Source organism: Scyliorhinus torazame, chromosome 31 (assembly GCF_047496885.1).
Source record: "Scyliorhinus torazame isolate Kashiwa2021f chromosome 31, sScyTor2.1, whole genome shotgun sequence".
NCBI classification, from domain to species: domain Eukaryota; kingdom Metazoa; phylum Chordata; class Chondrichthyes; order Carcharhiniformes; family Scyliorhinidae; genus Scyliorhinus; species Scyliorhinus torazame.
The window spans coordinates 14,874,527-14,902,495 of NC_092737.1; the positions used below are offsets into that span (position 1 = coordinate 14,874,527).

The 27,969-nt window shown below is 48.6% G+C and overlaps 1 protein-coding gene across 1 annotated transcript in view; it reads right to left on the reverse strand.

Moving 5' to 3' along the window:
- Nucleotides 1-466: 466 nt before the first annotated feature.
- The window catches only part of LOC140404703 (histidine N-acetyltransferase-like), a 37,714-nt gene continuing 10,211 nt past the window's right edge, over nt 467-27,969 (reverse strand). The window contains exons 3-5 of the mRNA XM_072493378.1: nt 27,670-27,831; nt 17,462-17,674; nt 467-4,498 (exon numbers count right to left, since the gene is read on the reverse strand). Coding sequence (XP_072349479.1) covers nt 3,929-4,498; nt 17,462-17,674; nt 27,670-27,831 — 945 coding nt within the window. The 3' untranslated portion in view covers nt 467-3,928. The remainder of the gene's footprint in view (nt 4,499-17,461; nt 17,675-27,669; nt 27,832-27,969) is intronic.

Consider the following 27,969-nt stretch of genomic DNA (forward strand, 5'->3'; position numbering starts at 1 on the left):
ACTAACACCTTATACAATTGCAGCATAACCTCCCTAGTCTTAAACTCCATCCCTCTAGCAATGAAGGACAAAATTCCATTTGCCTTCTTAATCACCTGTTGCACCTGAAAACCAACTTTCTGCGACTCATGCACTAGCACACCCAGATCTCTCTGCACAGCAGCATGTTTTAATTTTTTATCATTTAAATAATAATCCCTTTTGCCGTTATTCTTACCAAAATGGATAACCTCACATTTGTCAACATTGTATTCCATCTGCCAGACCCTAGCCCATTCACTTAGCCTGTCCAAATCCCTCTGCAGACTTCCAGTATCCTCTGCACTTTTTGCTTTACCACTTATCTTAGTGTCGTCTGCAAACTTGGACACATTGCCCTTGGTCCCCAACTCCAAATCATCTATGTAAATTGTGAACAGTTGTGGGCCCAACACTGATCCCTGAGGGACACCACTAGCTACTGATTGCCAACCAGAGAAACACCCATTAATCCCCACTCTTTGCTTTCTATTAATTAACCAATCCTCTATCCATGCTCCTACTTTCCCCTTAATGCCATGCATCTTTATCTTATGCAACAACCTTTTGTGTGGCACCTTGTCAAAGGCTTTCTGGAAATCCAGATATACCACATCCATTGGCTCACCGTTATCTACCGCACTGTTAATGTCCTCAAAAAATTCCACTAAATTAACACGACCTGCCCTCTATGAACCCATGCTGCGTCTGTCCAATGGGACAATTTCCATCCAGATGCCTCGCTATTTCTTCCTTGATGATAGATTCCAGCATCTTCCCTACTACCGAAGTTAAGCTCACTGGCCTATAATTACCCACTTTCTGCCTACCTCCTTTTTTAAACAGTGGTGTCACGTTTGCTAATTTCCAATCCGCTGGGACCACCCCAGAGTCTAGTGAATTTTGGTAAATTATCACTAGTGCATTTGCAATTTCCCTAGCCATCTCTTTTAGCACTCTGGGATGCATTCCATCAGGGCCAGGAGACTTGTCTACGTTTAGCCCCATTAGCTTGCCCATCACTACCTCCTTGGTGATATCAATCCTCTCAAGGTCCTCACCTGTCATAGCCTCATTTCCATCAGTCACTGGCATGTTATTTGTGTCTTCCACTGTGAAGACCGACCCAAAAAACCTGTTCAGTTCCTCAGCCATTTCCTCATCTCCCATTATTAAATCTCCCTTCTCATCCTCTAAAGGACCAATATTTACCTTAGCCACTCTTTTTTGTTTTATGTATTTGTAGAAACTTTTACTATCTGTTTTTATATTCTGAGCAAGTTTACTCTCATAATCTATCTTACACTTCTTTATAGCTTTTTTAGTAGCTTTCTGTTGCCCCCTAAAGATTTCCCAGTCCTCTAGTCTCCTTGCTACTTTGTATGTTTTTTCCTTCAATTTGATACTCTCCCTTATTTCCTTACATATCCACGGTCGATTTTCCCTCTTTTTAACCGTCCTTCCTTTTTGTTGGTATAAACCTTTGCTGGGCACTGTGAAAAATCACTTGGAAGGTTCTCCACTGTTCCTCAACTGTTTCACCATAAAGTCTTTGCTCCCAGTCTACCTTAGCTAGTTCTTCTCTCATCCCATTGTAATCTCCTTTGTTTAAGCACAAAACACTAGTGCTTGATTTTACCTTCTCACCCTCCATCTGTATTTTAAATTCCACCATATTGTGATCGCTCCTTCCGAGAGGATCCCTAACTATGAGATCCTGAATCAATCCTGTCTCATTACACAGGACCAGATCTAGGACCGCTTGTTCCCTCGTAGGTTCCATTACATATTGTTCGAGGAAACTATCGCGGATACATTCTATAAACTCCTCCTCAAGGCTGCCTTGACCGACCTGGTTAAACCAATCAACATGTTGATTAAAATCCCCCATGATAACTGCTGTACCATTTCTACATGCATCTGTTATTTCTTTGTTTATTGCCTGCCCCACCATAATGTTACTATTTGGTGGCCTATAGATTACTCCTATCAGTGACTTTTTCGCCTTACTATTCCTGATTTCCACCCAAATGGATTCAACCTTATCCTCCATAGCACCGATGTCATCCCTTACTGTTGCCCGGATGTCATCCTTAAATAACAGAGCTACACCACCTCCCTTACCATCCACTCTGTCCTTCCGAAAAGTTTGATACCCTTGGATATTTAACTCCCAGTCGTGACCATCCTTTAACCATGTTTCAGTAATGGCCACTAAAGGATCAGGAAGATTGCGGCTTTGATACCCATCTTGGTTTCTGAATAAACCTCAGGCAGGGTGAGAGTTGCAGCAACAATTCCATTTTGATAAATGAGAGTAAGGAGCAAAGCCCATCGTGAAGGAATGTGGCGACATTGGAAAGACTATAGGAGGAGATTTAAATTCAATGAAACAATCTGGGATTGAAAGCAAGTCTCGGTCATGGTGATGGTGGGATGATCAGCGATTGACATAAAAACCCATCTGGTTCACTAATATCCCTGGGTCAAGGAAATCCGCCATGCTGACCCAATCTGGAAGGAGGAACAAAGGCATAGACTATTTTCTAAATGGGGAGATGCTTAGGAAATCAGAAGCACAAAGGGACTTGGGAGTCCTTGTTCACGATTCTCTTAAGGTTAACGTGCAGGTTCATTCGGCAGTTAGGAAGGCAAATGCAATGTTAGCATTCATGTCGAGAGGGCTAGAATACAAGAGCAGGGATGTACTTCTGAGGCTGCATAAGGCTCTGGTCAGACCCCATTTGGAGTATTGTGAGCAGTTTTGGGCCCCGTATCTAAGGAAGGATGTGCTGGCCTTGGAAAGGGTCCAGAGGAGGTTCACAAGAATGATCCCTGGAATGAGGAGCTTGTCATTTGAGGAGCGGTTGAGGACTCTGAGTCTGTAATTGATGGAGTTTAGAAGGATGAAAGGGGGGATCTTATTGAAACTTACAGGATACTGCGAGGCCTGGATAGAGTGGACGTGGAGAGGATGTTTCCACTTGTAGGAAAAACTAGAACCAGAGCGCAGAATCTCAGACTAAAGGGACGATCCTTTAAAACAGAGATGAGGAGGAATTTCTTCAGCCAGAGGGTGGTGAATCTGTGGAACTCTTTGCCGCAGAAGGCTGTGGAGGCCAAATCACTGAGTGTCTTTAAAACAGAGATGGATAGGTTTTTGATTATTAAGGGGATCAGGGGTTATGTGGAGAAGGCAGGAGAATGGGGATGAGAAAAATATCAGTCATGATTGAATGGCGGAGCAGACTCGATGGGCCGAATGGCCTAATTCTGCTCCTATGTCTTGTGGTCTTATGGTTTACTGGCCTGACCTACATGTCAGTGCAGACACACAGGAGTTCCTCTAAGTGTTTAACTGCTTTCTGAAGTGGCCAAGCAAGGCAGACACACAGTGTACAAAACAGCCAGAGATGTCGAAAGGGCAGCGGAGGTTCAAACAGGCGACTCATCTCTGTCTTGCCAACGGCAATTAGGGATGGAAAATAGGTGCTTTTCCCTTACTGGTTGTGGTAAACCACTGTTGCACCTATATTAGGTGATGTATGGTCGGACCTGTACAGGTACGACGGTAGTCGCTGCCTGCTGGCTCCGCCCAGTAGGTGGAGTATAAATATGTGTGTCCTCCGTGCAGCAGCCATTTTGCCAGCTGCTGTGGGAGGCCACACATCTTAGAGCAATAAAGCCTCAGTTGTATTCAACTCTCGTCTTTGTGCAATTGATCGTGCATCACTGGTGAAGCTCATGTCCCATGAAGCAATTGAAGAACAAAATCGCAGGTGGTCAGAATGACCGAGTGAAATAAGGATTGTCAGAGCTCTGAGATTATAGGGTAGAATTAGAGGAGGAGGCCCCAGTCTTTGGGGAGGGCGCATGGGAGGAATGTCAGTTCAGGTCTTGTTTGGTCTGATTATAATTTAGCCATAATTACGGACATATCTCCCTCTGCTATGTAGCGATTCATCAAGTGTGTCTTCCCTTTCTCAAGCCCCATTTCATTGATACAGAATTCCCACATCTGTGGGGAAAGTGATGGATTTACAGACAGGAGACAGATTACATTGTCTTGTAAAGGAGGCAGGCTTTGCAGCTGAGAGAGGAAGACACTTTTCACGGCTGATAAATCATCCCCAAACACGTCGATCACGAAAATGCGGTTCCCCATGGGACCTCTGTTGGGAGCTGAGCCCAAACTCAGAGCCTGTGGATTCCCCTTTCGATCAGCTCTCCAGACGATATCTCGCGACAGTAAAATATCCAGGTTACTCTCCAGCGGTTTGAACACGGATCCTCTCTGAATGATTCTCCCGCCTGGCAGCAACGTGTCGATCACGGTTCGGTTCAAGAATATCGACGGCACATCGTCCGGCTGGAGAGGAATCGGTTCGTAATATTCATCCCCACGTTTCTTCATGTTACTGATCACCTCGCTGATCAGAGTGGGAACATTTATCGATGGAACTCGAAGAAAACTCCGGGACTGGGAATGAAAGATATCGGGGAAAGTGTTAGTGAGAAAAATGTGGAATGAGGATGAAATATTGTCCCTTACCCTCTGCAGGGTGGCGATCTCCAACAGATTGCCACTCTCGCCAGACTGAGCTACGCTGCAATTACTAAGCTGCTCTCTTGCCCAATCCTCCTCACTCAGGCTGGGTGAGAGAGGAGCAGCGAAGACCACCCCCCGGCAGCATCATAATGGAGTAACTGGCGCAGAGAGGTAAGTCACTCCCTCTTTTTACACGATCAGCTGTCATAAAGAGGGAGGTTTAAAGGGACAATTTCCGGGGGGGGGGGGGTGTAAATTATAAGATTAGGGAATGGCGAGGGGGGAGCAGGTATTCGTACTCGATTGAGAGGGTGGCAGGGATTTTGAACGGCAGGGGGGCGAGTGGGGGGACTCAACTGGGAGGGAAGGAAGGATTTGGGGGGTCAGTCCAGGTGGATGATCTGTCCAGGAAAGAGGGAGAGGGATTTCTCCAGGATGGTAAGTTCGGGAGGATGGTCCTGGATGACCCTCTGATGGACTGAACTGATCTCTTCACGCGTCTTCTCTATTGAGTAGTGTCGTGTTGGGTGCTCTGCTACACAGACGAACCAACACGGTTGCAGATGGTACAATTCTGTTTTATTAATATCAATAACAACATCTGTAAGCTTGTTACTGTGGTTTGTTCATTACACTTCAACCTGTGGACCCAGCCCTAACACTGTCTTGGAGAGGCACTCAGCACATGGTGAATGTCTGAGTGGCTTGCTGTGAGCTCTGTGCCCTGAGCTGTCTCCTGCTGGAATCAGCGGGAACTGTGGTGTTCCCTGTTTTAGGGTGCGTGTGCCCTTGCATGTGATTGGCTGTGATGTTGCATGTGTGTTGATTGGTCCGTTGATCTGTCCATCAGTGTGTATGTGTGTTTGCACCATGATGTTTATCTGAATATCATGACATCCCCCCTTTTTTTGCAAAAATATGTGCCTATGTGTTAATAAATATAGATGTGTAGTGAGCGCAGCTGAATGTGTGTGTGCAATATCTACAACATGTACATGAGGCTAAACTATATACATAGAAAGGTGTCAGGTGCAACATAGCAACGATGTTGTACCATAAACAAAATAAGTGTAAACATTAAGCATCAAAACGAGCCCCTGTTCCGACAAAAACAGAAACATATTAACATTGTGGCATAAAACTTTAGTGAGTCCAATCTTCAAACAGGCTCATAAGTCCAGCCTAGTAGGTGGGCGACGAATTCGGGTTGACCGCCTCAAGGGTGGGTCAGGATCCACCGGCTGAGGAATGAGCCTGGCCACAGGCGACAGAGGAATGGGCATGGTGGCAGGAAGCTCCACAAAGTCGACATTAGGAACAACAGGAGGGCGTGGCACCGGTGTATGATCACGTAGCGAGCGCAGAAGCAGGCAAAGAGCCCGGCAATTGCGCCGGTGAATGGAGCCATCAGGCATGCGAACCAGGAACGAGCGGGGAGCCACGCGTTAGAGAACTTCGGCAGTTGCCGACCAGACACCCTCTGGTAGGTGGATGCGGACGTTGTCTCCAGGCGCCAAGGCAGGAAGATCAGTTGCCCAAGTGTCATGTGCCACCTTCTGCTGAGCACGCTGCTGTCGCATCCTTTGCAGTACTGGAGCATAGTCGGGTGTAGGAACAAGAATGGATGGCACAGTGGTCCTGAGGGCGCGACCCATCAACAGCTGGGCTGGTGAGAGGCCAGTAGCTAGTGGGGTCGAGCGATAGGCCAGCAGGGCTAAACAGAAGTCAGATCCGGCATCAGCAGCCTTGCAGAGGAGCCGCTTGACGATATGAACACCCTTTTCCACCTTGCCATTGGACTGGGGATGCAGAGGGCTGGACGTCACGTGTGTGAAGCCATACGAAGCAGCAAGACCATTCTTGGCTTGCAAAACAGGGCCCATTGTCCGACATGACAGTAAGTGGAATGCCATGGCGAGCGAAGGTCTCTTTGCATGCCCTGATGACAGCGGACGATGTTAAATCATGGAGGCGTATGACCTCTGGATAATTCGAAAAGTAATCTATGATGATGACATAGTCCCTACCAAGCGCATGAAAAAGGTCCACACCCACCTTTGCCCAGGGGGACGTCACCAACTCATGGGGCTGAAGCGTCTCGAGGGGTTGCGCTGGCTGAAACCTATGGCAGGTGGGGCAGTTGAGCACCATGTTGGCAATGTTGTCGCTGATGCCCGGCCAGTCGACAGCTTCTCTTGGCCCTCCGCCTGCACTTCTCAACCCCGAGATGGCCTTCCTGTAGTTGTTCGAGGACCAGCCTGTGCATGCTGTGTAGAATCACAATCTGGTCCAACTTTAGGAGGGCACCGTCAATGACGGCCAAGTCGTCCCGGACATTGTAGAATTGTGGGCACTGTCCTTTGAGCCACCCTCCCATCATGTGGCGCATCACACGTTGTAGAAGGGGGTCAGCCGCAGTCTCCCGGCGAATATGGGCCAGACATGAATCATTAGCTGGCAGACTGGCCGATGTGAAGGTCACATGCGCTTCGACCTGACAGACGAATCCCTCCGAATCGGGCGGTGTGCTCATGCTCTGGATAGGGCATCCTTTCCCGGGGTGTAGACCAGTTGGAAGTCGTACCTCCGGAGCTTGAGCAGAATGCGCTGGTCATCTCATTCAGGTCCTTTTGTATGATGCTGACCAGGGGGCGATGGTCGGTTTCCACAGTGAACTGAGGGAGACCATACACGTAGTCGTGGAACTTATCTATGCCGGTTAACAAACCCAGGCACTCCTTCTCGATCTGCGCATAGCGTTGTTCTGTGGGGGTCATGGCCCGCGAGGCATAGGCGACCGGGACCCATGATGCAGTGTCATCCCATTGCAGGAGTACCGCCCCAATGCCGGACTGGCTGGCATCAGTCGAGATCTTTGTATCTCGAGAGGTATCGAAGAACGCCAATACCGGTGCTGTGGTGAGCTTAATTTTGAGTTCTTCGCATTCCTTCTGGTGTGCGGGCAGCCACTGGAACTCCGTGGTCTTCTTCACTAGGTGGCGAAGAGCCGTTGTGTGGGAGGCAAGGATGGGAATGAACTTCCCCAGGAAGTTGACCATCCTGAGAAAGCGTAGCATTGCTTTCTTGTCTGCCGGCTGCGGCATGGCTGTAATGGCGCTCACTTTGTCTGCATCCGGACGCAATCCTGACCGGGATATGTGGTCCCCCAGAAACTTTAGCTCAGTCTGGCCAAAAGAACACTTGGCTTGGTTGAGGCGCAGGCCGTGTTCTCGTATCCGAGCAAAGACACGCTGGAGATGACTGATGTGCTCCTGTGGTGGACCAGATGATGACCTCGTCAACATAGACACGCACCCCTTCGATGCCCTCCATCATCTGTTCCATGATTCTGTGAAATACCTCGGATGCTGAGATGATGCAAACGGTTCTGTTGTACCTGCGGAAAGGAGTGTTGAAGGCGCACAGCCTTCCGCTGGACCGACCCAGCTGAACCCGCCAAAAACCCTTCGAGGCATCAAGCTCCGTAAAAACTTTAGTCCGGGCCATTTCACTCGTGACCTCTTCCCGTTTGGGTATGGGGTAGTGTTCCCCCATGATTTTGTTGTTCAAGTCTTTCGGGTCGAATCAGATCCGGAGTTCGCCAGAGGGCTTTTTAACGCACACCATGGAGCTGACCCACGGCGTGGGCTCCGTGACCCGGGACAGCACTCCTTGGTCCTGGAGATCCTGCAGCTGCTGCTCAAGGCGGTCTTTGAGTGGTGCTGGGACTGTACGAGGTGTGTGAATGACCGGGGTGGCGTCCGGCCCGAGCCGCACTCTGTAGGTGTAGGGCAGTGTGCCCATGACCCCAACTGCCTCCTATTTGTGGGCGAGGAGCAAGTGGAGCTGTGCAATAAATTCTGCATCGGGGAAGTCTGACGTGCCCCCTGGAGACAGAGCGTGCACCCGCTGAACGAGGTGGAGAACCTTGCACGCCTGTGTGCCTAGCAGGGAGTCCTTCGATGATCCTTCGTATCATCTCAAAGGACAGTGATGCTGAGTATGCATTGTGAGTCACCTGGAGCTGGCAGGATCCCATGGCCGGGATAACGTTTCAGTTGTAGTCGACCATCTTACAACGGGATGGCCGAATCGGTGGTCTGACCTTCAAGGCGTAGAAGGCTGACCATGCTATTAGGTTGGCGGAGGCACCAGTGTCTAAACGGAATGTGATTGGTGATCGGTTGACCGTTAGGGTGGCACACCATTCATCACCCGGATTGACACTTCACTGGCATCGGCTGGTGGGTCCTGCTTGGGGACATCCGGTTCCTGTCAATGACCGCAACACGGAAGGCTTCCCGGTCGTCTGCATCACCGGTCTGTATATCGTCAGGGTATGACTCGGTGTATGGAGGCTGAATGGTTCGCACATCCCTGCGAGGCTGGCGGAATTGGGGAGCGTTAGCAGGTTGAGCTGCTCGACAGCAGGCAGCGTCGTGGCCCATCTTGCCACAGCGGAGGCATTGTCGGTTCTTTGCAGGACATTGCCGCTTTAAATGTGTGGATCCAGTTGCCGCACGTCCAGATGGCGTCCGTTGCGCCATCGCGCATGCACAGTTCGGTCCTGCATAGAGCGCGCCTGCGCGTCATGTCCCTCTGCGTCGACGTCTCTTTTGGCGCGTGCAAGCGCGGCAGGCCGCGGAAAGCGTGCAAAATGACCGCCCTCGTCCGGGCCGCGAGGAATTCGATCGCCTGGACCTGCTCGACCTCGAAAGGTCCCCTGCTGTGCCGATTCGGCCACGTAGGACCCCTGCCGTGCCGATTCGGCCGCCTGGAATTGGGAGTAGCGGCTGGTCACGTTTTCATGGAGGACGCAGGCTTCGATGGCGGTGGCTAGGGTGAGGCATTTAATTGTGAGGAGCTGCTGGTATAGGGTGCCCGAGGTGACCCCAAAAACAATCTGGTCCTGAATCATGGAATCGGAGGTGGCCTCGTAACCGCAGGACTGCGCGAGGATACGGAGGTGTGTTAGGAAAGATTGAAAAGGCTCATCCTAACTCTGCAGGTGCTGCTGGAAGAGGTACCTCTCAAAGCTCTCATTTACCTCGACGCTGAAGTGTTGCTCAAGTTTAAGAAGGACCGTCTTGTACTTCGTCTTGTCCTCACCTTCCGCGAACACCAGGGAGTTGTCGATGTGGATGGCGTGTTGCCCTGCCGTGGAGAGGAGGAGGGCGATCTTCCTGGTGTCCGAAGCATTCTCCCTTTCTGTGGCTTCTAGGAAGAACTGGAAGCGCTGTTTACACAGCTTCCAGTTGACACCGAGGTTTCCAGCGATTTGGAGCAGCTGCGGCAGGCTGATGGTGTTCATGGCGGATTCCTGAAGATGTGTAGGTAGGTCACACAGTTGCTGGGTTCCAATCCTGGTACTATGTCGTGTTGGGTGCTCTGCTACACAGACGAACCAACATGGTTGCAGATGAAATGAAATGAAAATGAAAAATGAAATGAAAATCGCTTATTGTCACAAGTAGGCTTCAAATGAAGTTACTGTGAAAAGCCCCTAGTCGCCCCATTCCGGCGCCTGTTTGGGGAGGCTGGTACAGGAATTGAACCGTGCTGCTGGCCAGCTTTGGTCTGCTTTCAAAGCCAGCGATTTAGCCCCTGGTTTAGTACAGGGATGGTACAACTCTGTTTTATTACTATCAATAACAACATCTGTAAACTTGTTACTGTGGTTCGTTCATTACCCTTTAACCTGTGGACCTAGCCCTAACACTATCTTGAAGAGGCACTCAGCACATAGTGAATGTCTGAGTGGCTTGCTGTGAGCTCTGTGCCCTGAGCTGTCTCCTGCTGGAATCAGCGGGAACTGTGGTGTTCCCCGTTTTATAGTGCGTGTGCCCTTGCTTGTGATTGGTTGTGATGTTGCGTGTGTGTTGATTGGTCCGTTGATCTGTCCATCAGTGTGTTTGCACCAAATGCTTCACCCAATGTCTATGTCTATTTCACTGTATTTACCGTATGTGCTATGTTTTTCATGTGTGGGACGATCTGTCTGGACTGTACGCAGAACAATACTTTTCACTGTGCCTCGGAACACGTGACAATCAATCCAAATTGGACGTCAGCGGGGAAGGGAGGCAGACGTCTGTCCGGGAGGGAGGGGTGTCAGTCTGGGACGGAGTGAAGGAGGGGGCTGCGTCCAGGAGGTTTCTGCATTTGGATTTTTTAAAATAGTTACTCTGCAGTTAGGAGTGACTTCTTTCCTCTAACTCTTTCAGAGTAACTATCAGGGTGAAACTGGCAGGACCGTCTGAAGTTAGTGACCTAAATCATTTTCTGTCCAATGATTCCCAGCACAGCGTAATTGTCCAGATGAAGTTAGCACTTCCGGGAGGTTTTCGGGTAAACCTTTACTTGGGAACATCCGAGAGGGATTCCCAGGACATCACAGGGATATCCCCTACATGCGACACTGGAAAACCTGGAAGATATGGGTCATTGTCCTTCACTCATTAAAACTGTTCAGTGAGAAAGATTCAGTCAGAATCTCTCACTGACTCTGTCTGTGAAATTTATATTTCTGGTCGTTTGTTTCTGGAAAACATCATTCGAGTCAATTTTCCATCATTGCAGAGATTGGTCAGCACTGGAGTTTGTCAATGTTGTCCAGGAGAATACATTGTGTTCAATTACATGGTAAAAAACAGAGAAGCACAGATTTATATAATCGTTTGCAGCCAATGTGTGCACAGCAAGATCCCACAAAGAACACCGTGATAACGAGTGGATAATTTTTCTTATTCAGGGTAAATCTTTCCAGGGACAATGGTGAAATTCCCCATTTGTCTTACAGGAAGATATGGATGGGATACTTACAAAAGTGGCAGATGGAATTTAACACTGAAAAGTGTGAGGTGATTTACTTTGGAAGGAGTAACACGACAAAGGAGTATTCAATGAATGGCCTGACACTGGGAAGTTCCGAGAAACAAAGGGACCTTGGAGTGTTTGTCCATAGATCTCTGAAGGCGGATGGGCAGATTAATGGGATGGTCGAAAATGCATATGGGGCACTTGCCTTTATTAGTCACGGCATGGGTTACAAAAGCAGGGAGGTCATGTTGGAGTTGTGTAGAACTTTGGTGAGGCCACAGCTGGAGTTGTGTGCAATTCTGGTCGCCACACTATAGGAAGGATGTGATTGCGCTGGAGGGGGTGCAGGAGGAGATTCACCAGTTGCCTGGGATGGAAGTATTGCCGGGGTTATGAAGAGAGGTTGGAGAGGCTTGGGATGTTTTCCCTGGAGTAGAGAAGACTGAGGGGAGATCTGATCGAGGTGGACAAGATTATGAGGGGCATGGACAGGGTGGATAGGGAGCAGCTGTTCCCCTTAGTTGAAGGGTTGGTTACGAGGGGACACAAGTTCAACGTGAGGGGCAGGAGGTTTAGGAGGATTGTGAGGAAAATCGTTTTAACCCAGAGGGTGGTGACGGTCTGGAATGCACTGCCTGGGAGGGGGTAGAGGCGGGTTGCCTCACATCCTTTTTTTATAAATTTGTTTTTATTAAAGCATTTTTCAAACAGAATTTTTACATAACCAATAGCTGAAAAGTAATAAAAGAATATCTAACAAAACTAGGTGGCTGTTATCATTATACAAAAAGAGAATATACATTAAATGAACAGTTCCCCACCTAACACCCCCCGCCCCCCCCCCCCCCCGGATTGCTGCTGCTGCCGACATTTTAACGCTCTCCTAGAAAGTCAAGGAACGGTTGCCACCGCCGGGAGAACCCCAGCAAGGACCTTCTCAAGGCAAACTTTATTTGCTCCAGGCTGAGAAACCCAGCCATGTCACTAACCCAGGTCTCCACACTCGGGGGTTTCGCGTCTCTCCACATTAACAAGATCCGTCTCCGGGCTACCAGGGAGGCAAAGGCAAGAACCTCAGCCTCTTTCGCTTCCTGCACTCCCGGGCCCTCTGACACCCCAAAGATTGCTATCTCTGGACTCGGCTTCACCCGCGTGTCCAAGATCCTGGACATAGCCTTCGCAAACCCCTGCCAGAATTCTTTAAGCGCCGGGCATGCACAGAACATATGGACATAGTTTGCTGGACTCCCTGAACATCTCGCGCAGCTGTCCGCCACCCCAAAGAACTTGCTCATTCTCGCCATCGTCATGTGTGCCCGATGTACCACCTTAAACTGAATTAAGCTGAGCCTGGCACATGATGAGGAGGAATTTACCCTGCCTAGGGCATCAGCCCACAGGCCCTCATCCAGCTCCCCACCCAGCTCCTCCTCCCACTTGCCCTTCAGTTCCTCATCTGGGGCTTCCTCCGCCTCCTGCAGTTCTTGGTAGATGTCTGGCACCTTCCCCTCCCCTACCCAGATGCCAGACACCACCCTGTCCTGTATCCTACGAGGGGGTAGCAACGGAAATGTCCCCACCTGTTTTTTGAGAAAGTCGTGGACTTGGAGGTATCGGAAGGCATTTCCAGGGGGCAGGCTGAATTTTTCCTCCAGCGCCTTCAAGCTAGGGAAAGTCCCATCTATGAACAGGTTCCCCCTTCTTCTAATGCCTGCCCTGTGCCAGCTTTGAAACCCCCCCATCTATCTTGCCCGGAACAAATCTATGATTATTCCGTATCGGGGTCCAAACTGAGGTCCCCTCCTCCTTCCTGTGCCTTCTCCACTGACCCCAGACCCTCAGTGCCGCTGTCACCACCGAGCTTGTGGTGTATCGTGCCGGCGAGAACGACAGCGGTGCCGTTACTAGCGCCCCTAGGCTGGTGCCTTTGCATGACGCCGCCTCAAGCCGCCCCCACGCCGACCCCTCCTCCATTACCCATTTCCTAATCATGGCTACATTAGCCGCCCAGTGGTAAGTACAGAAGTTCGGTATGCAACGTCCCACCTTTTAAAGTCTCCCTCCATCTGCTCTACAAACCGAGACAGATTGAGCCTGTGGAGGGCATCCCCGTTCCTAGCCACCTGGTATACCTAGGTAACAAAAGCTCCTCTCCACCATCTTGCGTGGGAGCTCTCTGTCTCTCCTCCTGACCTCTAGCGTGGATTACAAACAACTGACTTTTCCCCAAGTTCAACTTGTACCCCGAGAAGCTCCCAAAGTCCCTTAGGATCCGCATGACCTCCCCATCCCCTCTAGCAGGTCCGAAATATACAATAGCAGGTCGTCTGCGTAGAGCGAAACCCGGTGCTCCTCCGCCCTTGGACCAGCCCCCTCCAGTTCCTTGAAGTCCTCAGCGCTATGGCCAACAGCTCAATTGCCAGGGCAAATAGTAGCGGGGATAGGGGGCACCCCTGCCTCGTCCCTCGGTGCAGCCTAAAATACTCCGACCTCAGCCGGTTCGTGGATACACTTGCTACGGGGGCCTGATACAATAGCGTGACCCACCCTATGAATCCCTCACCAAATCCAAACCTACCTAACGCTTCCCACAGGTACTCCCATTCCACCCGGTCAAAGGCTTTCTCTGCATCCATTGCAGCCACTTCTGCGTCCCCCTCCTTCTGAGGGCTTCATGATAATGTTTAGGAGCCTCCTCACATTTGTTTGCCCTTGCCGAAACCCGTCTGATCTTCATCAATCACTCCCGGACACAGTCCTCTATTCTAGTAGCTAAAATGTTAGCCAGCAGTTTGGCATCCACGTTCAGGAGCGATATCGGCCTGTGGGACCCACATTGGAGCGGATCCTTCTCCCTCTTCAGGATGAGCGAGATCGAAGCCCGCGACATCGTCGGGGGGAGGGTTCCTCTCTCCTTAGCCTCGTTAAAGGTTCTTAGCAGGAGTGGGCTCAGCAGCTCCGATAATTTCTTGTAAAATTCTACAGGGTAGCCGTCCGGTCCCGGGACCTTGCCCGACTGCATACTATCCAGGCCCTTAACAATCTCCTTCAACTCAATCGGGGCCCCCAGTCCCTCCGCCAGATCCTTGTCCACCCTTGGGAACCTCAATTGGTCCATAAATTGCTTCATCACTTCCCCTCCCACCGGGGGCTCCGACTCATACAGTTTACAATAAAACTCCTTGAAGACTTTGTTGATCCTCTCTGGGCCCAAGCCCGTGTTACCTGCCTTATCCCTAACTCCCCCAATTTCCCAGGCCGCCTCCCTCTTGCGAAGTTGGTGCGCCAGCATCCTACTTGCTTTCTCCCCATACTCGTAGACTGCCCCTTTCAACTTTCCTCAGCTGTGCCTTCGCCTTCCCAGTGGTCAGCAGATCGAACTCCGCCTGCAGTCTCCGGCGCATACTTCCTATCTACTCTGAGTATCTCACCCACCAGCCTCTCCCTCTCCACCCTCTCCCTCTTCTCTCTATGGGACCTAATGGAAATTAACTCCCCTCTAATAACTGCAATCATGGGCTCCCAGACCGTTGTTGCTGTTACCTCCCCTGTATCGTTTGTTGTCACATAGTTTTGGATGCTCCTCCTTATCTGCCCACACACTTCTTCATTCGCTAGCAGTCCCACATCCAATCTCCAGAGAGGGCGCTGCCCTCCCTCCGCCCCTAGTCGCAAGTCCACCCAGTGCGGGGCATGGTCTGAGACCGCAATGGCCGAATACTCAACCCCCTCCGCCCTTGGGATTAACGCTCTGCTCAACACAAAAAAGTCAATCCGAGAGTACACTTTGTGAACATGGGAGAAAAAGTAGAACTCCTTCGCCCTTGGCCGCGCGAATCTCCATGGGTCCACGCCCCCCCATCTGATCTATGAAATCCCACAGGGACCTGGCTGCCACTGGCCTCTTTCCCGACCTGCACTTAGACCGGTCCAACGCCGGATCCAGGACGGTGTTAAAGTTCCTCCCCATTATCAAATTACTTGACTCTAAGTCCGGGATTTTACACAGCATGCGTCTCATGAATTCCACGTCATCCCAGTTTGGGGCATAGACGTTCACGTTAAGTGCGAGAACACGCGAGCCCTCTTGACCGGCCTGTTCAGACCCCTCACATTCCACGTGACCAGCCTGGACGGGGGGTTAACTCCCCCTGCTGACTAGCTATTTCCCTTTCTCGGCCAGCCACGGGCCCGCGCCCCCCGCTCGCACAAGCCCTCCCGCCGGAGGCCCCCCAACCCGACTCTCCATCTGTTCCCAAAAGTTGGCTCCCCTTCAGTCAGCAAAGCAGCGCCCCATCCCCCCACCCCCCCCCCCCCCCACCCCCAGCCCCCCCAATCCCAATCCCCCATGTCAAGCACTCACTTAACACTGATTTCCCCCCATTACGCTTCCGTAGGTCAGCTGGCCCATGCTGACCCCGGCCGCTCCCACCTCTATCCCAAATCTTACTGTTGTCTCCTCCTTCGGGCCCCCAACCTCCCCTCCCCCAGAGGGTAAGAGAGCGACAGCCATCCACATTCTTCCCGTGAAACAAGAGACACACCCCGGGCGTTAACCTGCCCCCTGCAAAAAGAAACACAAAAGGAAAGCGTGCAACTTACATTCTACTACCAATCTTACATTAGGCCAACACCCGGTTACACATTCCCACCAAGGCGTTTCACCCACGTCCTTTAGCTCGAGTCCAGCTTTTCATGCATAATAAATGTCCACGCCTCGTCCGGCGTATCGAAGTAGTGGTGCCTGTCCTGGTACGTTACCCAAAGCCTCGCCGGATGCAGCAGCCCAAATTTCACCCTTTGTTGTGGAGGGCCGCCTTAGCCCGGTTGAATCCCGCACGCCTCTTAGCCAATTCTGCTCTCAGGTCCTGGTATATAGTTCTCCCACTTACTGCTCCGCTCCTTCTTTGCCCAACGCATGACACGCTCCCTGTCTGTGAAGCGGTGCAACCTTATCACCATCGCCCTCGGCGATTCGTTCGCCCTAGGCTTCCTCGCGAGGACTCTGTGCGCCCCGTCCAGTTCCAAGGGCCGCGGGATGGCCCCCGCGCCCATCAGCGTCTCCAGCATTGTGGTCACAAAAGCGCTCGCATCCGCCCCCTCCGCACCTTCAGAGAGGCCCAGAATTCGCAGATTTTGTCTCCTAGACCTATTTTTGAGGTCATCCAGTCTCTCCTGCCATCTCTTGTGCAGGGCCTCATGCGCCTCCACCCTGACCGCCAGGCCCAGGATCTCATCCTCGTTGTCAGATACCTTTCTCTCCACCTCTTGGATTGCCTTCTCCTGGACCTTCTGAATCTCCACCATCCTTTCCATGGAGACCTTTATGGGGGCCAGCATCTCCGTTTTCAGCTCTGCGAAGCAGCTTCTTAGGAACACCTGCTGCTCCCGTGACCACTGGGCCCACGCTGCTTGGTCAGCGCCGGCCGCCATTTTGTCTTCTCGGACCCGTTCCCCTCGCTTCCCCGCAATTGCTCTCTTCACGGCCCCACTCCTGGTCCCCTCCATGCAACAGTGAGGGGAACCTCTCCAGCGTCTCTTGCACGCTGGGAATCACCGCCGAAGTGCCGCTACAGCTCCGTTAAAGGGCCCAAATGTCGGTGGGAGCTGCCGTGTGCACGACCTATCCGGACATGGCCGCTACCGGAGGTCCCCGCCTCACATCCTTTTAACAGTACCTGGATGAGTACTTGGCACGTCATAATATTCAAGGCTATGGACCAAGTGCTGACAAATGTGATCAGATCGGCAGGTCAGGTGTTTTTCATGCTCAGTGTAGATTCGGTGGGTCTATGGTCCTCTTCTGCACTCTATTATCCTGAGATCCTTTGAAATAGTGCAATGAGAACCTTTACACTCAACTGATCAGACACTTGGGAAATCAGTGCACTTCATCCAAAAGACAGCATCACTGACAGTGCAACACTCCCTCCGAACTGCGCTGCGAGTAGCAGCTTTGGTTTTTATGCTCCATCTCTGATAGGAACACCAGCCCAGAACCTTACAGCTCAGAGACAGGAGTGTGACACAGTGAAACATAGCTGGTGTGCGAGTATAACTGCACGCAAACTGTACCTGTTTGCTTAAAACACGATATCCTCTGTAGATCTTGAGCGCCGTGACAAAACTTTGCTTCTGAACCTCTGGGGACATCGCTCTCATCAGCTTGATACACTTTTTGTGAAGCAAGCGGCCAACTCCTTTGCCCCACTCTGAAGCAGCTACTTTAACCAGTTCAATTAGGGCTGTGTGTCCGTCATCCACAATGTGAGCAGATCCCAGACCGATCTGAAAATAGAGAGATTAAATTCTATGATAATCTATGATTAATCTAGGACAAAGGTTCGGCACAACATCGTGGGCCGAAAGGCCTGTTCTGTGCTGTATTTTCTATGTTCTATGTTCTAGAGAGGAACACAGGGAGGATTCACACTGAGCTGATGCACTGGAAACACAAATGGAATAATAATGAGTGACTGAAGTGTAGGTGCCCTGGGTATAGATTTGGCAATTTTGCTTTAGAATTCGAGGTGTGATGATTGTTGGGATTCCAGATCTATTGTGTTATATGTATTTGGTGCAGAAAGGGTTAAAAGCCTGAGTTAGAATGTGTATGACAGCTGCAGTAGCATCTTAGGAAATCCAGGTTTGCAAGGCAGCTGGGCTTTTTGGGAGCCAGAAATGCAATTAAAGCATCGTAAAAGTTTGGGCTAATGCAATTTTGTTTGGATTAAGATAGTTTCCTGTGGGGTTAATTAGATACATTGTACTTCAGCTTGCAAAGGTGTTGTCTAATGGCAGGAGCTCAAGAACCAGGCATTTTGAAAAGAAGCCATTAATTTCAGTTGGGAGTTGAAAGTCAAACCATGAAGACAGTTTCTGAAGACTTCAGCTACAGATCCTGCATTGTTCTGACAGGGTTCAGGTCTATCTCTTAAAGCAGTCTCAAAGAATATCACTGTGCAACAAGTATCCCTGGGTCTGCTAACTGTGATTAAAAGTAGATTGAGAGCTGATATTGTTATGTTGTTTGAGTGTGAATAAAGATAGCAGTTAAGGGTTATTGTGTCAGTGTATTGATTATATCAGAGATTGTTGAGAGTTATTTGTTGTTTGATGTTAAAGATATTTTAATACTGTGTTAATAATAAAGTTTGTTTTAAAATACCATATCCCTATATTTGCATGAAATCACTCCTGGAGTGTGGCATCCTTTCCTCACAGACTTACTAAATTAAAATAACGTTATTGGGGTTTCGGTCCAGTATTGTGGCTACTGCCGGGGTCTGGTTTGGGATCTTTATAAAATTGGGGGCTGGTCCGGGATCTTAATCCCTTGTTCGGTTAGGGATTATTGAACTTAAAGACAATGGGTGTGCGTGGAATAGTTGTTTTCTTTCAGGTTTTGAAATGTAAATAGGGAGAGACTGGAGATGGTTCTTTCAGTAGTAAAAATCATCCTGGGTGCTGAAGTGGTCACTCGGGCTGGTTTACAAAGGGTGGCTAAATCAAAACTTTTGAGTTTCATGAACAAGCTGCAGTTGACTTTATTTGAAGGGATTGGGAAGGTAGAGATAACACAAGCAATAGCTCAGCATTTACATTTGCTAGAGATACAGCCTGAATCTTTAGAATTAGCTAGAATTCAATTACAAATTAAACTATTAGAAAAGCAGGAAAAAGATAAAAAGAAAGAAATAGAGCTGAAGAAATTGGAAAAGAAAGAAAAGGAGAGAATGGTTATGGTAGAAGTAAGTTACTCCAAAGAATAAAGATAGATGGGTGACGGTGAGAGGGGCTGGGAGGAAGCAGTCAGTACAGGGGTCCCCTGTGGTTGTTCCCCTTAGTAACAAGTATACCGCTTTGGATACTGTTGGGGGGGATGACTTACCAGGGGTAAGCCATGGGGTACAGGTCTCTGGCAAAGAGTCTGTCCCTGCTGTTCCGAAGGGAAGGGGGTGAGGAGTAGAGCATTAATCATTAGAGACTCCATGGTTAGGGGGATAGATAGGAGATTCTGTGGGAACGAGAGTTGGTGTGTTGCCTCCCAGGTGCCAGGGTCCGTGATGTCTCAGATCGTGTTTTCGGGATCCTTAAGGGGGAGGGGGAGCAGCCCCAAGTCATGGTCCACATAGGTACCAACGACATAGGTAGGAAAAGGGATAGGGATGTGAGGCAGAAATTCAGGGAGCTAGGGTGTAAACTTAGATCTAGGACAAACAGAGTTATTATCTCTGAGTTGTTAACCGTGCCACGTGCTAGCGAGAAGAGGAATAGGGAGAGAGAGGAGTTGAACACGTGGCTACAGGGATGGTGCAGGAGGGAGGGTTTCAGATTTCTGGATAATTGGGGCTCATTCTGGGGTCGGTGGGACCTCTACAAACGGGATGGTCTACACCTGGACCAGAGGGGTACCAATATCCTGGGGGGGAAATTTGCTAATGCTCTTTGGGAGGGTTTAAACTAGTACAGCAGGGGATTGGGAACCTGAATTGTAGCTCCAGTATACAGGAGGTTGAGAGTAGTGAGGTCATGAGTAAGGTTTCAAAGTTGCAGTAGCGTACCGGCAGGCAGGAAGGTGGTTTAAAGTGTGTCTTCTTCAATGCCAGGAACATCCGGAATAAGGTGGATGAACTTGCGGTATGGGTTGGTACCTGGAACTTCGATGTTGTGGCCATTTGGGAGCCATGGATAGAGCAGGGACAGGAATGGTTGTTGCAGATGCCGGGGTTTAGATATTTCAGTAAGCTCAGGGAAGGTGGTAAAAGAGGGGGAGGGGTGGCATTGTTAGTCAAGGACAGTATTCCGATGGCAGAAAGGACGTTTGATGAGGACTCGTCTACTGAGGTAGTATGGGCTGAGGTTAGAAACAGGAAAGGAGAGGTCACCCTGTTAGGGGTTTTCTATAGGCCTCCGAAAAGTTCCAGAGATGTAGAGGAAAGGATTGCAAAGATGATTCTGGATAGGAGCGAAAGCAATAGGGTAGTTGTTATGAGGGACATTAATTTTCCAAATATTGACTGGAAACGCTATAGTTCAAGTACTTTAGATGGGTCCGTTTTTGTCCAATGTGTGCAGGAGGGTTTCCTGACACAGTATGTAGGTAGGCCAACAAGAGACGAGGCCATATTGGATTTGGCACTGGGTAATGAACCAGGACAGGTGTTAGATTTGGAGGTAGGTAAGCACTTTGGTGATAGTGGCCACAATTCGATTCCGTTTAATTTAGTGATGGAAAGGGATAGGTATATACCGCAGGGCTAGAGTTATATCTGGGGGAAAGGCAATTATGATGCGATGAGGCAAGACTTAGGATGCATCGGATGGAGAGGAAAACTGCAGGGGATGGGCACAATGGAAATGTGGAGCTTGTTCAAGGAACAGCTACTGCGTGTCCTTGATAAGTATGTACCTGTCAGACAGAGAGAAAGTGGTCGAGCGAGGGAACTGTGGTTTACTAAAGTAGTCAAAACACTTGTCAAGAGGAAGAAGGAGGCTTATGTAAAGATGAGACATGAAGGTTCAGTTAGGGCGCTCGAGAGTTACAACTTAGCTAGGAAGGACCTAAAGAGAGATCTAAGAAGAGCCAGGAGGGTACATGAGAAGTCTTTGGCAGGTAGGATCAAGGATAACCCTAAAGCTTTCTATAGATATGTCAGGAATAAAAGAATGACTAAGGTAAGAGTAGGACAGTAGTGGGAAGGTGTGCGTGGAGTCCGAGGAGATAGGAGAGGTGCTAAATGAATATTTTTCGTCAGTATTCACACAGGAAAAAGACAATGTTGTCGAGGAGAATACTGAGATTCAGGCTACTAGACTAGAAGGGCTTGAGGTTCATAAGGAGGAGGTGTTAGCAATTCTGGAAAGTGTGAAAATAGATAAGTCCTCTGGGCCGGATGGGATTTATCCTAGGATTCTCTGGAAGCTAGGGAGGAGATTGCTGAGCCTTTGGCTTTGATCTTTAAGTCATCTTTGTCTACAGGAATAGTGCCAGAAGACTGGAGGATAGCAAATGTTGTCCCCTTGTTCCAGAAGGGGAGTAGAGACAACCCCGGTAACTATAGACCAGTGAGCCTTACTTCTGTTGTGAGCAAAGTCTTGGAAAGGTTGATAAGAGATAGGATGTATAATCATCTGGAAAGGAATAATTTGACTAGAGATTATCATAGATTATCATAGAATTTACAGTGCAGAAGGAGGCCATTCGGCCCATCGAGTCTGCACCGGCTCTTGGAAAGAGCACCCTACCCAAGGTCAACACCTCCACCCTATCCCAGTAACCCCACCCAACATTAAGGGCAATTTTGGACACTAAAGGCAATTTATCATGGCCAATCCACCTAACCTGCACATCTTTGGACTGTGGGAGGAAGCCGGAGCACCCGGAGGAAACCCACGCACACACGGGGAGGATGTGCAGACTCCGCACAGACAGTGACCCAAGCCAGAATCGAACATGGGACCCTGGAGCTGTGAAGCAATTGTGCTATCCACAATGCTACCGTGCTGCCCTATAGTCAACACGGTTTTGTGAAGGGTAGGCCGTGCCTCACAAACCTTATTGAGTTCTTTGAGAAGGTGACCAAACAGGTGGATGAGGGTAAAGCAGTTGATGTGGTATATATGGATTTCAGTAAAGCGTTTGATAAGGTTCCCCACGGTAGGCTACTGTAGAAGCCAGGTATTTTGAATACAACTAGTATAGGTAAAAGATAGCTGTTTAAGCATAAATATTAAGCCCTAGTTTTAAATACTCATTTAAAAATGAGAATTTCAGTACACATAAATTTAGGTCTTCAATACATGAAACAGCATAAAATTCCATCATAGATTAAAACAGCACAGTTGCAAGACAATTTGACACTGCTTGTGCTAATTGTCAAGGACAAGGACTGAGTTCCATGGCAATGAGGTGACAGGTGTCCAATGCAGTTTGTAAGAGCATTGAATCATATATATATTTTACTCAATCTTTCTCGATATGAAGTCTCCATTGTTACATTAGCCAAGCTAGTTTAAAACCAGTCTATTGCTGGTAAAGATTAGCAGAATATCACATTCCATAACATGTAGACATGAAACAATTAAAAGCTGATGTTGCACATTGAAGATGGACGGCTTGCCATCAAATCAAATGTGTTTGAGTCTAACCCAAACCAATTAGGATTATATTGGGGTGTGATTAGATGACTTAAGACAGACATGAAAATGTATAACTGAAAAGTTTCCGCCCGCCATTTTAGTCTTTCTGTAGTGTCTTTGTGTTATGTTCTGTTCGTGTTGTTGTGTTGTCTGTCCTTAATTGCTGTCTTTAATTCTCTTAGTCTTTCTGTTAGTGAGCCTTTGTGTTGTTGTGTTGTCTTTCTGTTAGTTTAGTCAGTTTTGTCTTTCTGTTGTGTTGTGTTGAGTTGTCTTTTGGGGTTCTGTCTTTCTGTCTTTGATTCTGTCAGTCTGTTAGTCTGCTTTTGACTTTGAATTTGAGTTTAGCTGAAGATTAGCTCTCTCTCTCTCTTCATGTTTCATTTCCAGACTTTGACCTTTTAAAAGTTACTTTCGAGCTGTCTGCCTAAGCAAAAAAGATAATGTCTGTAATTCTCTGAAAGCTTTGAATTGTCTACAAATTGCCTTTTAAACGACTTTCAAATTGTAATCAAGCAACTACAAATAAAACAATTATTTTTGGCACCTGAGAAGTTTTAACTTAAATTTCTGCTGAGTCCCAGTATTCGCAAAGTGCTACTGGTAACCGAATAGTGGAAATGATATAAATTCCTTCAACTTTACACAGTCGAATAATACTAGGAATCCAACAACTTGGTATAGTCTAGTAATATTACAAATCTTACAACTTGTCTTATTGCGCCAGGACTTTGATTCATCAACTAACCTTCCCCCAAACTTGGCGTAGTTCGGCAGGTTAAGATTCCCTTCAAATTAAAGATTCTAACAGCTACTACAGAAAATACAGAGGCATGGGATTCAGGGTGATTTAGCAGTTTGGATCAGAAATTGGCTAGCTGGAAGAAGACAAAGGGTGGTGGTTGATGGGAAATGTTCAGACTGGAGTCCAGTTACTATTGGTGTACCACAAGGATCTGTTTTGGGACCACTGCTGTTTGTCATTTCTATAAATGACCTGGAGGAGGGCGTAGAAGGATGAGTGAGTAAATTTGCAGATGACACTAAAGTCGGTGGAGTTGTGGACAGTGCAGAAGGATGTTACAAGTTACAGAAGGACATAGATAAGCTACAGCGCTGGGCTGAGAGGCGGCAAATGGAGTTTAATGCAGAAAAGTGTGAGGTGATTCATTTTGGAAGGAATAACAGGAAGACAGAGTACTGGGCTAATGGTAAGATTCTTAGCAGTGTGGATGAGCAGAGAGATCTCGGTGTCCATGTACACAGATCCCTGAAAGTTGCCACCCAGGTTGAGAGGGTTGTTAAGAAGGCGTACGGTGTGTTAGCTTTTATTCGTAGAGGGATTGAGGTTCGGAGCCATGAGGTCATGTTGCAACTGTACAAAACTCTGGTGCGGCCGCATTTGGAGTATTGCGTGCAATTCTGGTCGACACATTATAGGAAGGAGGTGGAAACATTGGAAAGGGTGCAGAGGAGATTTACCAGAATGTTGCCTGGTATGGAGGGAAGATCTTATGAGGGAAGGCTGAGGGACTTGAGGCTGTTTTCATTAGAGAGAAGAAGGTTAAGAGGTGACTTAATTGAGGCATACAAGATGATCAGAGGATTAGATAGGGTGGACAATGAGAGCCTTTTTCCTCGGATGGTGATGTCTAGCGCGAGGGGACATAGCTTTAAATTGAGGGGAGATAGATGTAGAACAGGGGCGGGATTCTCCGACCACCCGCCGGGTCGGAGAATTGCCGGGGGCTGGCGTGAATCCTGCCCCCGCCGGTTGCCGAATTCTCCGTCACCGGATATTCGGCTGATTGGCGCCCCCCCCCCCCACCGGCGATTCTCCGGCCCGCGATGGGCCAAAGTCCCACTGCTGGAATGCCTGTCCCGCCGGCGAGAATCAAACCACCTCTCTTTCCGGCGGGACAAGGCGGCGCGGGCGGGCTCCGTGGTCCTGGGGGGGGCGTGGGGCGATCTGGCCCCGGGGGGTGCCCCCACGGTGGCCTGGCCCGCGAGCGGGGCCCACTTTGCATCAGTCTTCACGGTGGAAGACACCAGTGGGATGCCAGAGCTCCAGGAGAACCAGGGGGCAGTGACCATTACTCAGGAGAAGGTTCTGGGGAAATTGAAAGGTCTGAAGGTGGATAAGTCACCTGGACCAGATAGACTACACCCCAGGGTCCTAAAAGAGATAGCTGAGGAAATTGAGGAGGCATTGGTGATGATCTTTCAGGAATCATTAGAGGCAGGAAGGGTCCCAGAAAACTGGAAAGTGGCTAATGTCACTCCCCCTGTTTAAGAAGGGAGCGAGGCAAAAGACGGGAAATTATAGGCCGGTTAGCTTGACTTCAGTCATTGGTAAGATTTTAGAGTCTGTTATTAAAGATGAGATCGCAAAGTACTTGGAAGTGCATGGTAAAATAGGACTGAGTCAGCACGGCTTTGTCAAAGGGAGGTTGTGTCTGACAAATCTGTTAGAGTTCTTTGAGGTGGTAACAAGGAAGTTAGACAAAGGAGAACCAGTGGACATGATTTATTTAGATTTCCAGAAGGCCTTTGACAAGGTGCTGCATAGGAGACTAAAAAAGTTAAAAGCCCATGGTGTTAAGGGTAAGATCCTGGCATGGATAGAGGATTGGCTGACTGGCAGAAGGCAGAGAGTGGGGATAAAGGGGTCTTTTTCAGGATGGCAGCTGGTGACTAGTGGTGTGCCTCCGGGGTCTGTGCTGGGACCACAGCTTTTCACAATATACATTAATGACCTGGAAGAAGGAACTGAAGGCACTGTTCCTAAGTTTGCAGATGATACAAAGATCTGTAGACGGGCAGGTAGTATTGAGGAAGCAAAGGGCTGCAGAAGGATTTGGACAAGCTAGGAGAGTGGACAATGAAGTGGCAAATGAAATACAATATGGAAAAGTGTGAGGTTATGCACTTTGGAAGGAGGAATTTAGGCTTAGACTATTTTCTAAATTGGGAAATGCTTCGGAAATCAAAAGCACAAAGGGACTTGGGAGTCCTTGTTCATGATTCTCTTAAGGTTAATGTGCAAGTTCAGTCGGCAGTTAAGAAGGCAAATGCAATGTTAGTATTCATGTCAAGAGGGCTAGAATACAGGACCAGGGATGTACTTTTGAGGCTGTATAAGGCTCTGGTCAGACCCCATTTGGAGTATTGTGAGCAGATATGGGCTGCGTATCTAAGGAAGGATGTGTTTGGGGCCTTGGAAAGGGTCCAGAGGTGGTTCATAAGAATGATCCCTGGAATGAAGAACTTGTCAAGAGGAACGGTTGAGGACTCTGGGTCTGTACTCATTGGAGTTTAGAAGGATGAGGGGGGGGATCTTATTGAAACGTACAGGATACTGCGAGGCCTGGAGAGAGTGGATGTGGAGAGGATGTTTCCACTTGTTGCAAAAACTAGAACCAGAGGACACAGCCTCAGACTGAAGGGACGATCCTTTAAAACTGAGACGACGAGGAATTTCTTCAGCCAGAGGGTAGTGAATCTGTGGAACTCTTTACCGCAGAAGGCTGTGGAGGCCAAATCATTGAGTGTCTTTAAGACAGAGTTAGATAGGTTCTTGATTAATAAGGGTATCAGGGGTTATGGGAAGAAGGCAGGAGAATGGGGATGAGAAAATATCAGTCACGATTGAATGGTGGAGTAGACTCGATCGGCCGAGTGGCCTAATTCTGCTCCTATGTCTTATGGTCTTATGGAGCAAGGAATCCTTTCCTCGCAGTCTTACAAAATTTAAATAAAATATTGGGGTTTCTGTCCAGTAACCGAGCTACTGTTGGGGCCCGGTCCGGGCTCGTAATTCAAGTTTTTAGACTTCCAGGATTTTTGGGGGCCATTTGCTTTTAAATAAAAGCCAACCCACAGTAAGAAATGGAAGCTCATAGAATCCAATCAAACAGAAGGACGCCATTCAGTCCATCGTGCCTCTGCCAGCTCAGGCAGTATTCCTGTTGCTCTACTCTTTCTCCACAGCCCTGCTATTCTCCCTTTTAAGCAGATATCCGAATTCCGTTTGGATCTTCCGATTGAACCTGCTTCCACTGGCCTTTCAGACGACATGTTCCAGATCATAACAATCTGTTACTTCAAAAGAATCACCCCTCTCCCCTCACAGCTGGCTCTCCACACAATGAACTTAACTTCAAAACCTGTGGTTACTGATCATTCAATTGTTGTAAATCAGCTTTTCCTTATTCGCCCTTATCAAATCGCTTGATAAATTTAAAAACCTCTCTTTATTCTCCCCGTCAATCTGCTTTGCTCAAAGGCACGCACCCCCAGGTGTTTCCAGGACCTACTTTTAACCTAAATCCCACATGTCCAAATTCCAAATGAATCTCCTCGGCACCTTCTCCATAACTTCCTCCAACACGATGCTCAGAATTGGACCTAATTCTCCAACTGAGGCCTACAAGCAATTTAAAAGGTTCACCGTAACTTGTTCATTTCCAGTATAATTCAAATAACTCCCAGGATGTTCACAGTGGTAAAACCTATTGGATAAATGGGACAATAACAGAATGAATGCAGATTTGGCTCAGGGACGGAAAATATAGATTTGTGGCGAATGGTTGGATTTCAGAATGGGGAGTTATCCAGTGCTACTCCCCAGATTTCAGGACTGGGACCAGACACAGACGTGATGGGCCAAAGGGCCTTTTTTGTGCTGTAGACCTCCATCACCACTGCTCTTATCAATTTACATTCAAGACTTTAAACACATTCACCAATCCTTACGCGCTGAAGCAGCCTGTCCGTGGAGGAAGCAAGACCTGGACGGCGTTCAGACTTGGGATCATAAGGGGCATGTAACATGAGCGCCATCAAGTGCCACACAGCGACCATATCCAACAAGAGAGAATCTAAACATCTCCCATCGTCTTCCAACTGAACTCTCCCACCGTAAAGTTACTGGGACATACCTCTAACTGCAGAGAGAAATTCCTCACACATTGATGCGTTTATTACTGATTTCACAGAGTGATTTCACCTTCATTTTGTGTGTAGATTACAGTAAATGGTGATAAGAGAATGTGAACTCAGCTGAATTGATGCAAAATGCAAAGGATTTTGAACGTGACAATTTCCACAATTTGAAAAGTGCCTCTGATTTCAACAGAACTCACCACTTGACCCTGACGTTTGGACAAAATGACCACGCGGTTTCTCTCCCGGAGCCAGGAATGGTAGCTGCTCAACATGTAATCTGTCTCAGCGTTGAAGAGGGACTCAACCTGTCCGAAGTCCTTCTCTGTAGCCAGGACAAAATCCAGGTCCGACTCTGAGTACTTGACAGATCAACAAAGGAGAAAGATTAAGATCACTGCTGAATGTTTGGATTTTAATTTTCAGTTGGAATGTGATGACCCAGGGCCTCAGGAATTGCCTGGCACTGAGGCACAAAGTGCCCAGTTTATTGAAACTTG